Source organism: Haliaeetus leucocephalus, unplaced genomic scaffold (genome assembly GCF_000737465.1).
Source record: "Haliaeetus leucocephalus isolate CR32 unplaced genomic scaffold, Haliaeetus_leucocephalus-4.0 Scaffold216, whole genome shotgun sequence".
In the NCBI taxonomy this organism is placed as follows: domain Eukaryota; kingdom Metazoa; phylum Chordata; class Aves; order Accipitriformes; family Accipitridae; genus Haliaeetus; species Haliaeetus leucocephalus.
The window spans coordinates 207,207-221,978 of record NW_010972652.1 but is presented as its reverse complement, the minus strand read 5'-3'; the positions used below and the strand labels follow the sequence as shown (position 1 = coordinate 221,978).

The window sequence follows — 14,772 nt, the reverse complement described above, 5'->3', positions numbered from 1 at the left end:
TGTAAGAAACGTATCCTATAGAATGTGGCATTTTAGTGAGGAAGAAACTGTAAACAAAATCTCTATCAACAAAGACCATAAAATAACATATTTGATTGATGTCTGCTACTGAAATAAATAAAAGGGTATGAAAATCTGCTACAGTTGCATATGTTATAAAATATCAGATGTATGGCACGTTTGAGTAGAAACGATATACAATTGCATTCCACCTCCCCCTCAGAAAAAAACCAACCCAAAACCAACTAGTAATGGGTCAACAGAACAGATGCTCACAAAATGTACCTACACGCATGAAAAACTTCAAACTTCCTCCTCTCATTTACAAAACAGTACTTAACAAATGAGATGGCATTTACAGTATTAAAAAAAAACCAAAAAAACATTATTTTTTTCCTCTTTAGCAACTCCTGTACTGTAGCCAAGCAGGAAAAAGGGTTCAAATAACCATTAAAATGCTTCTCAGAAGGAAAACATCACAAATATCTCTTTAGAGCCTCTTATCAGAAAATTCCCTATCTGCATCAATAAATCTTCTGTTTTATATTTGGCATGAAATACTTTATAAAAAACTTCAAATTATTAGAAAGCTAATGAAGAACAGTGCCCAGATTTTTTTCAATCAATTTTGCAATAAAAAGCAACAGAGGAAAACTTGGAAGAAAAAAAAAGCACTGAAGAAAGGGAAAGAGCTGAAGTTTGACTTGTGTATCTGAAACTTTGCATACTAAACAAAATGGTCTATACCACTGCCTCAAAAAGCCATTTAGCACTTCTTACTATAATTTCAAAGCCGAACTTCAGAGAAAATCATGACACAAGCTTGAAGATACTGTTTTTCATCTATACATCTAAAGACCTCGAGATAAAATACCAGATACCATGGAATTACAGGTAATAATAGTGACACAAATCTTGTTCCAAATTGTAAAGTAGTCAACCTAATGAACATCAGCTACTGAACTGCTCCCGCATCTTCTGAGAAGCGGGACTCATTTCATTTTAGAGGGGATTAATTTCTCGGCACTGACTACTGACCACACGGGGGCATGAACCACACTCACATCACACAACTGCTGATGCTGCGCGAGCCTGTTCACAGAACAGACCAACATTGCAAGCGAGATTTATTTGGAGCTCCCCAGTTTACAGTCGGGCATCTTATTGTTCATCAGTATTATTACCAAATAAACAGAGAAATTATTTAAAGAAATTTTTGAAAGATGTCATTTACTACAACTTCATCTAATTCTACCCATTATCACAGAATCACATTAAGTTTCATAATTATTCATGTGACAGAATCCCAACCATTTTATGGAAAAAAAGGTCTGGTGAGTCAAGAAATACTTGCAAAGATGAGTAAACGCTAATGTTTCTATGTAAGAAGACGGGAGAGAATAATATAATCACCATAAACTCATAACAATAACATACATCAACTGCTCTATCATCCAGTATCATTATCAACTATACTACGTGGAAGAAAAATAGTCCACTCTGTTTTCCTTTGATGTTTTTTCTGAAATCTTTCAAAACTTACTATGTTTTTGTGCTGTTATCTATTTGCAACAACAAAAAAAAGCCCAGCTATTTCTCAAGAAACATGATCAGCCTGCATCAGCCAACTAGTCGCAAAAAAAGCAACACAACTAGCATCTCCAGCAACATCAACGCAACATCAGGCAACAACAGATACCTCATTTTAAGCTTGGACCATCTGGAAACTGGGATGAAACTTTTAATGAGGGAGGCTCCTACCTGCTTACAACCGTGTGTTCCTCTTTAAGACCCAACAAATAAGTCTGTCTGAACAACTCTGTTTAGAAATAAGCCATGAAATGAGTCTCATGCAAGACTTGCACAGCAGGTCAAATAATTAACTCCTGTCCCATTATATATCCTTAAAGTCAGGGAACCACTTGACAGTAACAGAATTATATGTAGCTGCTCAAACTAATGATGTTCCAAAACAAGATGATACTACTAACAGAAAACCTTTCTTGTTAGTATAATTGAGTAAATACAAACAGCTCATTCTAGCAAATAAAGAGGAAAAATAATTATTTTGGTGATAACTTGTTTTTCTCAACAGATAGTACCACTGAGCAGGATTTGACCTATTTTAAGGGACAAATAAATCAAGTATTTAATGTTGCAGCAATATTGCAGGCAAAATAATCAGTAGCTTAAAAATCAGTCACTAAAACTATGATACTATGGTACAGGATCAAGTAAAGAAAACAGTTTAAGTAAACTATTTACTGCTCTGCAGGAATATGTTTTAAAATGCTTAACAGTTTGCTTGAATAGAAACCCCTTTTAGATGTTTCTAAAAAAAAAAAAAAAAGCTGTAACGTTTATCACTACTGAATTCAAAAAAGAAAACTGAAATGGCATTGTAGGTAAACACACTCAAAATCATACCACAACATCCGTCCTTCTGTGAAAGTCAGCTTTCTAGCATAATTCAGACTAGATCTGCTCAGCCTTCAATTGCAGAGAAATCCCATTTATCTATAAGCCCAATTTGAGAACACAATTTCTCTCCCTTGCTTCCTTTTTCATCTCCTCAGCCCTTCACTTTGCAGCCAGGCTTAACCAGGTGCATGATGATAATTTGACATTATTTAAATATTTGATTTCTGCTTATTGTAGCCTACATGTATAAACTATTCATCTCCGCACCAACTTAAGGCTTGCCATGCCTCAATACGCTGTCTAATAAATACTGCAGTAAAGGACAGACTTTTTCCTACTATTTTTTAAACCTAGCTCAATAAGACCCTTGGACTTTTTTTTTTTTTAAATCAATCTATAGCTTTCTTCTGTTTACCCAAACATTTTCCTTTCACCACCAAAAAAAAATTCTTATCTTTCAACAGAGACTCCCTAGAAGAGATGAGAGAGAAGGTATTTGCCTGGGAGGAAACCCAGTGATCACATCTGTGCATAAGGACAAAAAGTCTTCATGACAAAAATCTTTCCAAGTATGTTCTATTTGCTCTATTAAGTTCACATAAAATATTAACCTCATAGTCTTCCCTGTTGCAAAAGCCAAAGGCATTTATTCACCCAACATTATAGGCCAACAGAGTTACAAAATGCAGTTACTTCAAAAACTAGAGCAAAAGCTGTGGAAAAGACAGGTGGGGTGGGTGTTTGGTTTGGGGGTTTTTTGGTGATTGTTTTCGGTTTTAGGTTCAAAACCCCAGACATTTCCTCTCCACAGGCACTCCATATAAATCCCTAGCAATTGCCTGAGTTTACATGAGCTTTAGTCAAGAAAAACACCGTCTACATTTAATGAAAGACAACAGCTGAACAGTAATGATCCCCCAATCTGAAAATGATTACTGTAAAATGAATGCATTAAAATGATCTGTGAGAGCTCATCCTTTACAATTATTGCCCAAACACATGAGGCTGCTCCCACTATACGTACTACAGCAGAGATACTGTTGTCTGGGGCACGAACTCAGACCCTGCAGAAGTTCAGACCTGGAAGTGCTGAAAAACCTGTACCCCTAATTAAAGCCTTCCGAAGTAGGAGTCCATACCTACCAAGTAACCAACAATCATATCCTCTGAAAAAAGATTCCACACTTCGTTTTTTTAAGAACAATTTAGTTACGGTACTACTGATCTTTTCCTATACCAATTACTTAAAACTTCGTATTTATTGCTATTGTAGTTGGAGGTTTCCTTGTAATAACCTACTGTTCAATCACGTCTTTGCCACACAATAAAACAGAAAACTTATGCTCGTTATTGATGCAGTTAAGAATGCCACTCCTGATATATAAATTAATTGAACTGAAGCAAAACTGGGCATTTAAAATGATTCCAAACCAGATCTGTAATTTGTAATGCACAGAACCTGTGCCCTAAAGGACACAGCTATGAGTCAGTTCTTGTTATGTGAAAATCAAATCATAATAAGATCAAGTTTTGATGAAGTTGAAGTTCCTGTGCCTTGTTTTAAACAGATACTTCTCATAAAAAATGGATTACTTTGAAGCATAGTAGCAACAGGGAGGTAGTTTCTATCACAGTTTATTTGTCAACATATGGCAGTCTGATATAAGCATTCAGAAAATAATTCTTACGGCTGGACTGAGACAAGGAAAAATGAGAGTTTGGAAAGTAGTATGATGGGGAGGGACAGTGATGCATAGGAGCAGAAGGGATATGCAGCTTGCCAAGCTAGCAATAAAGTTCAGTGGCAGAAGAGGGAACCCCAAAGATAAGGGAAAGGTTGTTATAATGCACAAAAATGGGTATTTACAGAAGACTGAGCACAAAAGAGGATGTGCACCAGCACTCCTAGCCAGCAGGAAGAGGGAAAATCTGGAGAAAGAGGAAGGAACAAATGAGTGTTTCTCCCTACTCCCTGACTTTAAAGAGGCTTTAAAAGGGTAAATTCATGGGTTCTGGAAACTTACGTTTCTGCTCTGAAAATATCTCTGTGTTTCAACTCATACTTCATCCCATTCCTCACATGTCCTGTGGCTGCAATGAAGTCTACAGTAGAGAACCCTGCAACTTTGGGGTTTCCCAACAGCTCTGACTCCTTTCCCCAGACCTATTGCTTCATCTTAAGAAAACACTCTTAGAAAGAGTTAGTCTGAAAATGAGCTTTCACTGAAGAAAAAAATACTTCTGCTATGAACTCTGTATTTCTAAGCCATAATTTAGGTACATAACCCAATTAATCACGGAGTAGAAAACTTACTGGAACCCACCTATGTTTGCAGGCTACCTATAACCAACCTCAACTCCAAGTAGCTCAAAGCTTCTGTGTTGACACAAATAGTCTGCTGCAGTCATACTTCTTACTGTAAAAAAAAGATTTCTAGCCTCCCACGTCACCATGACACACACAGGAATTCTCAGCTTCCAAACTACTGCTACATATACAATAAATATGTGAATACAAACAACTCAAAAATGGTGGACCATGGTATGAGTAATAAGGCATTAAGGGACATAGGCAGATTTTAAATGCCATCATTTGTAGCATATCTCTGCTAGTTTTCTGAGTGTCAGACTAGTCTAGTTATTGCTCTTCAAAAACAATTTCAAAGTCTGATTTTCTCCAAAGTTATTTTGATAAATATCCAAGTTAAAATATTTACATCTGTTCTCATTAAGGACCTCCTAGTAAAGAAATATGGTCATTTAGTATGAGCTATCTTACTACTAGATCAAGTGGCCTACTGATCTGTAAATATGCTTAAGAGAAAACTGGAATAAAATGAAACAAGCAGGTTCTGCTGATCCAGCTGGAAGTGTTGCAGCAATTCAGCAGGTAATCAAGAGACAGACTTACCGGATGAGTACAGATGGAGTTTATCTTCTAGGGAACAATGTCAGAACACATAGAACTACGCAAAAACCCCACAAAACAAAGGATTGCTTGGAATAGCATTTTGAAGAATTAAATTGGCTTTGTCCCATCTACAGCAAGCAGCTTCTGTTTAGATTGAAAGTAAGAACATACATGTATGCAGAAGGGGGGACCTTGGCAGTTAATTCAAGCCCAGAGGGAAAGACATCACTAGAGCTAAACCACGCTCTACATAGGAAAGGTTGTTGCCTTCAACATATTTATGCTACTTAAAACAGAGATGCAAAATGCACATGTGTATACACGCTTTACATTAACACACGCATGTTCGCAAATAAATTCAGAATATTAATGACCGAATAGCCTCAATGCATAATAAACAGAGCAGTTACAGTATAATCCTCTGTACCCAGCAATACACACAAATCCTACCTCATCCCCCCCAAATTAAGGGAGAAATCTACCACATCTGAGAAAGCACTGTCCTATTCACACTATGTCAGTGCACCATCTCTCTCAGCTGAAAGGAATTAATTTCAATGGAAGTGGTTAATTTGTTCTGTGAAATCTGAACATGAGATGGAGATCACAGATACAATATTCTTGAAAACCAGACTTCCTTACTCTAATTCTTTGTCAAAACGCTGACTAAATTGTCAAATAAAGTTACACAGATACATCTTTCCACTCGAGACTCTTTCAAACATTACTATTAAAAAACAAGAATGACCAGTACAGGGGTTAGCTCTGCTCAACACACATGCTCTATGGCTATAAACCAACATATGAACAGACACAACTGCTGCTGATTTTTAGGAGCTCAGCCTAGTATGACTGGAGTTATAGTTTACTGTATGAAAGTCCCACAGTCCAAGCTACTCTTACAGAGGGGATACAAACTGTGCCAGTGCACTTTTACAAGGGTTTCTTCTTTCCCTGCACCAGGCCCTCCCTTCCCAGACATGAATCTCACCTTCAGTAAGGCCACCTGGACCTTGGAGGAAAAGCACCAGCTCAGTATTCACAGCTTTCCCACACCAAGGGATGGCTCAGGTCAGCCAAGTCCTAGGTGACCCAAAGAACATAAATGCTCACAACCATATAATCCAGGCAATCCAACACACAACACCTTGTGTGCCAAAGAATAAGGTTGAGCAGAAAGAACTTGGTAGACCAGTGCCTAGAAGTTCATTCCTAGCTAGATCCCACAGTCACGTTCCAAGGATGTTGGAGTCTGGAAGTTGTTGCTTCTCAACAAGTGGCTTCCTGCCTCATCCATCCAAGCACCATCACAGGGAGCACACAGGCACTTCTACCAGGAGACCAAGGGCTGAAATTTGCACATTAACCAAGATGAACCTTGCTTCTGATGCCCATGTTTCATTAAATTTTACTCACCCCTTGCCTAAGGGAAATCGATCTTCTGCAGAGTCAAAGCATTGCTACTGGCACTTCAAGACATCCCATCAGTTACCCGTCGAAGAACTAAACCCTTCAGAAGAACTAATGGCTGAACTACAATTCAAAGACATCAAGAACAACAGCTCTTTTCCCTTTAGGATCACTGCAGAGCCAAGTGCCAGAGCTCCCAACCAAAAGCAGCAAGTTTCCATAAAACAAACAAATTACTTCTGTTCTGAAGGACTGAGGCTTTCCCAGGCAGCCCTTAGGCCAGCACCTGTTTGCATTTCTCTTCTTTCATTGGATATGTACAGTACAGGGCTCAGGGAACGATAAATGAGCTACACATATTCAAATATGCATTTTCCTGAGTTAATTTCCTGCCCAACAGTAATATATCAAGATCTGAAACTATTTTATTTTTAAAGTAGCCTCTTAAAGTGATTTGTAAGGCCCTTTATTCAATTTTTGTAGCATTAGACTCTGTTAGACTGAATAAATGACAGTAACTGATACAGGGAGGCCCCATGCAGCAGAAAAACAGCTGAAGGAGCTTATGCCTGAACAATCCTTGGCAAGAGTGAATTGCACAGTTGTGTTTTTCACAGGAAAACCCTTATTTAAAAAGCAATCTCCCACTCAGGGTAAAGTTAAAGACCATTTAAATGGCTATTCCTTACATCCTGATTAAAAAAAAAGTCTTCTTCACCCTTATGAAGTGCAATACATATTTGGATAAGTAAACCTTCTGATTAGCCTCAATTTTATTTCATTACAGATGCCAGCACTAACTATTGATGGACTTAACCTAAGTGTTGAAGTTGGCAAGAGATGCGTTTCTTCGTGCCTGGCCCACATACCTTGCAAAGTCTGAGTTTCATTTTAAGAATCCAGGGAGGATACAGTCTTATATTATGCCTAACCTGGAAGCTGCTATTGAGCCCTTTGAGACTTGGTATCGCCCTTCCCTGCTGCAGATCTAGCAGTTATGCAGCCATAGGGTAAGTCAGTTCATCTTATTGAGCCAATGGAAAATAAACCCAGTGAGCTCTAGTTGCCCATGTAGTAGTTTCCAGTTTTGGTTGGGTTTTTTTTTTAATGTGCAAAAGGAGTCAGGAGTAGGAGTTTCTGTTCTTTCAATACAAAGGCCAAAAACCTTAATGTTGATGGAAACAATGCCTGCCTTTAGTCTACTTTTAAACCAGCCATCCCCCCACACCCTTCTCTCAGTGGTAGTAGGAGATTATTCTCAAGCAGCTCCTTCAGCACAGCCAGGCAGACAGTCGGGCTCACCTGGCAATCTGCTACCTTGGGCAGCTTCCCACACAGCCAGCTTTGCAGCCAAGGTTAAAAAAAAAAAAAAAAAAAAAAAAGTGCTTAATGTTCAAACAACCCTAATGCATATATTGTGATGTGAGATATTTTCGATACCTAGCGATCACACTTTTCCACCAGTTCCCACTTAAGTAAGTTATTTCCTCAATTTCTCCTTACTGTATATTTTATCCCAAACAAGTCTACACTCCCCCACAAAAACAACCCATGTTGATTCAGCCCTTCGAGGGCCTTCATTATCTTAAGGACAAAAAGCAATATCTACTAGCTTATATTTCAACCAAAATGAGTTTGGTTTTTCCCCCTCCATCTACACGCTAAATTAGACTGCACTGAAAATACTAACATGCATTGCTTCAAGTTTCCCAAGCAGGAAATCTTTGTCCTGCAGAGGCACTCCTGCTAGCAAGTCCTATGCTCTGAGAAAAGATCCAACTAGTAGGTTAAACAAAACCCACTGAGCTGTCAGTGACAGATACATATTCCGCAGTGCAGATGTTAGTGGCACATCTCCTGTTCAACAGGCCAGAGTAGTGAAAAGTAAGAAAATGAGTCTGAAACTAGAATATTAGAAGATAACATCATACTGCTTTGATGCCAAGTCCAAATTCACCCATACTTTTGAAAAAAATTTTTAAAAAGTTAAAAAAAATCAAAATAAATCATTTCTACTTTACCATATATTACAACATAAATACTGGTTCCATACCAAATGCAAGTGGAATTCAAGCATTGACATCTTTGAATGTTATGTGATAGAGTGGTACAACAAGTCTCTGAGTCAGCTGAGGTATAGGGAGACAGGTAACAAGTGTCAAGTTGTGCTGGGGAACACCATACAGCCTTTACAGGTCCAGCCTTTCCCCTCCTGCCCCTCAAGAACTCCCTAAAACACAAACCAAATTTGCACCAGCATTACAAGATAACATAAGGACCAAGATGGTTTCATCTCTGAGTGTAGCAATTGAGCACTTTTGTCAGTATTCTTGTTTTACAGCTAAAAATCTTCAAGTGAAACATAAGGGACTTCTCAAACCTTTTATTCATTTCTGTATAAAAAAAGGCAAAACAAGTCAACTTCAGGTTAAAAGCAGCTCCAACAAATGACTATCTTCAAAAATCCTTCCAAGATGCCATTATATTAAACAGATTGCCACAATTCACAATCCCATTAAACACTTCTGAAAATCCTAGTGACGGAATCATTTCGACTTTTGTTGCTGGACCATCAGGTTTGCTTTTGGTTTTCTTTTGGTTTTAAACAGTGATCAGAATTATTTTGGTCTTTCTTTCATCTTTTAAGAGTAAAGAATAAACTACTAATACCGCCAAGTTGGCAGTTATATCCTTCATGATGGGTATCTACTTAGTCTAAATGCTGAAGACTATTATATTTGTTAATTGTCAAATGATCATTTTTGCTGGATCAGTTTGGTGTGGCATGAAAGTGCACACAGGCAGCTTTTAAATTCAGCAGCCTTCTCTACTGACCAAAAGTTTGCTGCTGAAGTGTTTCTTCTAGTCACATATATTGGATTAAAGAAAAAAAAAAAAGGAAGGAATTGGATCCTGGGTTTCCACCTTTCTCCTCACTGCTGCTTTTAGCTTGAGAGTTTGCCTCTGAATTTAATAGAGTAGCACTGAAAATAAGAGATTGTAGCTGACCTAATTTCACATATTGCAAGGCTATAACTGACATTTCTACTTTTACTTAAGCTAAAATATTACTACAAAAAAGAAAATAATCTTTGCAGTCTTTCTCCTGCCTGGAAAAAGAGACAACTACAGGCGGCAGAAATCGTAAAACCAGATTTATTTCTTAAAACAAACAAACAAAACCCCAACAACAACAAAAAAACCCCAACAGAACAACAAAACAAACACCAACAAACAAACAAACCACCACCACTCATTACCCATCAACCCACAGTCTTACATTTATTCTGGCATACCATAAGATTAAGCAAAAGAATAATACAAAGAAATAATTGAAAAAAAACCTGAATGGGTTCATCAACAGTACATTGAGACTAATGTGATAACTCTAACAAAATAATTGGGTTTTTTAAATAATTTTGGTGGGTGTGTGGTTTTTTAATACAAAGGGACTACAGTAGATACAAAGTATTTGCATTTCATCAATAGATTTTACATACTCCCCACAGGAAATGGTTAAGCTGGAAAGGCTGGATTAGCATGAAAATTTTAAGTACCACCTGGAGAGAGATGGCTAAAATGAGACCACAAGCAGACTTAGTTCAGATGGTTACTTTGTCCTCAAAGGTGATAGAGTTCTCTACAAATGAGTAGTAACACAACTGAAATTTCAGCTCACTGAAATCTTGGAACAAGAAATGCAGGACACAAATTTATTAGTGGCAGAAATGGAAAAAAAAACTTGAGCACAGATTTGACATTGCTGTGCATGTCACTTAGACACCACTGACAAAAACACTGCTGTGAAAAAAAAAACGCCTAAAGGCCTAGCAGTTATAGATGACAATAGAAAAAGACAGAGCTGTATTACATTACAGCACAACCACCAGCCAGCAATGCACAAAATACACTTCACTGAGTGAAGTAACTCCAACAGAGACAGCAAAGCACAGCTGGCATCGTGAAGAACTGTCAGGATGTCACCTGGACACAAAATACAAATGCCAGCAAGCATGTTCAAGAGAGCAATGTAGCCGAAAGAGGGACGTAGCAGGACTACTGGGATCACAAGGGGAAGGAGAATCTACTTTGCAAGGGCAGCCTAGGGAAACGTGTCTGTTTAGTTTAGCAAGCAAAAACCAAAAGGGGGAATTACTGCTCTCCAAATGTTTCTTTGGCTGGATAGCAGAAACACCAGTGATGGAAATACATTACCTGAAGTGAAAGATTGCACAGGCATTATCAGCTAGCCATGAATAAATTGTCTCACTTCTAGGAGACAATGGCATTGAGCCAAACAAACAAATGAGAATCTGGGGAAGCTTTCTAATAAGTATAGGAAGAAAGGCTAACTATTTCCAAGGCAGTCCTTCATAAAGTTTTTAAGGCTACTTTGTAACATCATTAATTGCTGTGGCTGGGGAAGATTTGATGACTCAGGAGGTCAAGCAAAAACATCTGAATTAGAGAAAGTACGAGCTAATGGAGTAAAATACAGAGGCATGCAACTAACTAACTAGGCACAGCTACAACCACGAATACAGATCATTTGCATGCTAGATGCAAAGAAAGGGGTTATAATTTCTGCCATAATTGATTTTTCCCGTTTGAATTCATGATTGTTCTGCTGTTAAAATAACTACACTGTTTTTAAATCGCAATTGCTAAAAGAACGCATCTTTTATACGTTCTGTGTTAGATTACAAATTTTACTATGGCAAAGTAGAACAACTCTACCAGTCCCAGGCATGCCAAAGTACTTCTCTGCAATGATCTAAGTACAGAAGATACTATTTTCTATTTGGCTGCAAGAAACATATTTCAAAGTAATTGTTTTTATAAACATTGCCTCATTAGCTAGGTGGCATTTGTTGAGTAACCAGTACCCCACCCTGGCTTAAATTAATTTCCATAATTTTTTTTTCTCTATTATAGCATTACGGTATTTATATGAAGTACCTTGAAGATATTAGAAGTACTTTTCACTAAATTTACCCTTTCCTGAACATGGTGGGGAAAAAATCATTTCATTCTTGAGTTTGAATCAGGGTGTTGCATGTTCTTCAAGCAACTGCATTTCTTTTCCCCTAGTAAAGTACCAATATTCTTGGTTATATGCATCAAATTTATATTCACTGAAAAGCAAAGCCCCCTCTGTTCAGACTACATAAGGGAACATTATCATTAAGGATAAAACCAAGTTTGGGTTCTGTGCTAAAAAAATGGCTCGAGCCAAGACAAAAAAACAAAACAAAAAAACCCCCAACCCCAAACAAACCTCACACCAACCAAAAAAACCCACACACAAAAACAAAAACCACATTAAAAAAACCCAGAAGGAATATCACGATGTGGCCACGCCAGCAGGGATACTTGTAAACTCATCTGAAACTGGCTTAGACAGAAAACATGAAATTTCAAGCATCTAAGTTAATGCACTGAAAGGAAGTCTGTAAAACCCTGATAATGTCTGAATACTGCCCCCAAAGTTGTGGATATTTGGAGTAGATATATTGCTAAGCCATCCATGAGATTTAGACCTGATTAAAATATTTGTATTTTCAGGTCTTCTCCGTTTCCTAGTGACATAGTGAAATTTTTATTAGCAAGTTTTCATAGCATTATTGCAAGCATTCAATATAAGCAGCAAGTAAAAAGTCAAACTGGTGCAAGGCAATTTAAAAACCAAAAAGAAATCTAATTAGCTGCATTTCTGCTGCCATTGCTATCTGTCAGTGATGCAATTTTCACCTCCTCACAGTAACTGACAAAGTTGCACAAATTCTCTTGTACCACATGACCCCATCAGGCAACAAACAGTTATATGAACAACAGGTCACTAACTGCAGTTTACAGCCTTCTAAACTAGGGAAGTTGTTATACGTTTTCAGTCACACTATCATTAATGAATGACAGCTTTATATATAACTGTGGACAAGTATCTTTCCCTTCCTTTAAATCACCTGTAACAAAAAAGTACAATCTGCATACTTTTTGAGGTAGGGACATTAATGAACATGGACATTCGTCATGCAAGAAGTAGAAAGGACAAAAATTGAAACCTGAGGCATCTGTTTTCCTATTCTGAAATACCAAACTGTCTACCACTATACTTTCTGGGGCATCTGTGCCATGTGTTTTGCACCCTTCAGCATCATTCAAGTGTAACTAGAAATTGGTATTCAACTGAAACTCATAATGTTACTTTGATCAAAGATGTCTTTTTGGATTAATATTACAATGTCGCCTATGTGAGTGCAAACAAGATCACAGTAAAAAGCATTGCTTTATATTTTCAGCCTACCGTGAGCGCTCTCTTTTCATGACCCCAGAACAGGTATAGCCCAGTGCAGTCCTATCATCCTGCTTTCGTCCCCTCCCCTCAACTTATTCCCATTGCTCTCCAGCATCCACTTCACCCCATGCTCCTGACCATGCCAGGGGACATCCCACTGCCATGCAGCCTCTCCTCCCTCAAATCTAGCATTTTGGTGCTCAAAGACCACTTGACAACCATCACCAAGTCCAACGCTGCAAAGCATAATGGTCCCACTCCTCCACTATAACAGATGATTTAAAAGCAAGCTAATTGTATCCAAGCATAGATCAAGTATCTAAAATATGAGCAGCTCATTTGCTTCACTTCAGTCTCGAGAATGACAGCTGTAATGACAGTGTATAAGAGTGGATAAAATTAAATTAGTTTTCTTGTCTATTACGGACATCAAATATAATGTAGGGTCAGGCTGGGGGACAGAAGGGAATAAAAGGACATTTGGAAAACAAGTAATAGAGCAAGAAAAATATACTTTCTACTTGATACCAAAAAAACTAAGAAAAATTCAAGTAGGATTGAAGACTTCTCACAAAAAAAAATTTTTAAAAAAAATCAAAACTACTATACTTCATAACTGCCAAAACAGTTTTCCAAAAGATAATCCAGCTGCAAGAGTAAGTCATAAATATGTACTATTACAGCTTACCTACATGGAAGGCACAAGTGCCACTTACAATGAGCAACTTCATTACAGACATTCCGATATCGTACTCAGTTTTCACTTATCCCCTCATTATTCTTAAGGGTACTTAAGAACAAGTCTGTCAAACTCAGCTCTTCAACTTTTTTAAATTATTCAAAAGAATAAATCATAATCAGTTATCTAGGTCTAATTTTTTATTACTATAGATAATTGGCAGAACACATTTCTGGTATATCTTAATTAAATTCAAAAAAATGCTGTGAGGATGAACATGAGCTACTGGTGCCACATTCCAGGATTTCTGAAGTATTGTTTCTCTAGAAGACCCTCATTGTGGATCTTTTCTCAAGTTTTTGGTCAGGTATGTATACAGCCCATAAACAATTCTCTTTCAAACCCCTGTTCCAAGTGCTGTAACTGTCGATTTACAAATAAAGCAAGGTAAAGTATTAGTTCAATAAATAAGAGGAAACAAATTTTAGTGCTGGAGTCCAATACTGAATAATCATAACTAAATATTTTTATCTTGCCTGGTAAATCAACAGCTTTGTAAAATACAATCATCGGCAGATGCTTAAAGTCATGAAACATACCCAGATCTTTCTTTATTGTAACCTTTCTTTCCTACTAAGTATCAGACTACTTTATCAAGTAATAATTGGGGGGCGGGGGTGTGTGTGCAGAATTAAAACGCAATCACAGAATCATCCCAGCCCTCCCACAGCTATGCCCCCCACAGCAAAAAACCTTACCTTCATCATTCTGGGCCAAACAACCTGCTAAGATAGTAGCAACTGCAATCTCTACAGCTAACCATTTCCAGAGACAAAACCGCTGTAACATTTTTTGTCAAACGTCACTCAAGGCAGATCTGAAAAAGAAAGATTTGATACACGCATTAGTCAAGCAACCTACACAAAGGTGAGTGATTACAAACTATTTCACAGCAAACTATGGAACTACATATGGGATATATAGTCTATAACAGTGCAACACTGTTTCTGTTAAATCAAGCTAGGTTAATTCCATTAGCATCAATACATACATATG

The 14,772-nt window shown here is 37.6% G+C and overlaps 1 protein-coding gene across 1 annotated transcript in view; it reads right to left on the bottom strand.

The window, feature by feature from the left end:
• The window catches only part of PCDH15 (protocadherin-related 15), a 369,468-nt gene extending 354,903 nt beyond the window's left edge, over positions 1-14,565 (bottom strand). Inside the window, exon 1 of the mRNA XM_010566632.1 lies at positions 14,475-14,565. Coding sequence (XP_010564934.1) covers positions 14,475-14,565 — 91 coding nt within the window. The remainder of the gene's footprint in view (positions 1-14,474) is intronic.
• Between the last annotated feature and the right edge of the window lie 207 nt (positions 14,566-14,772).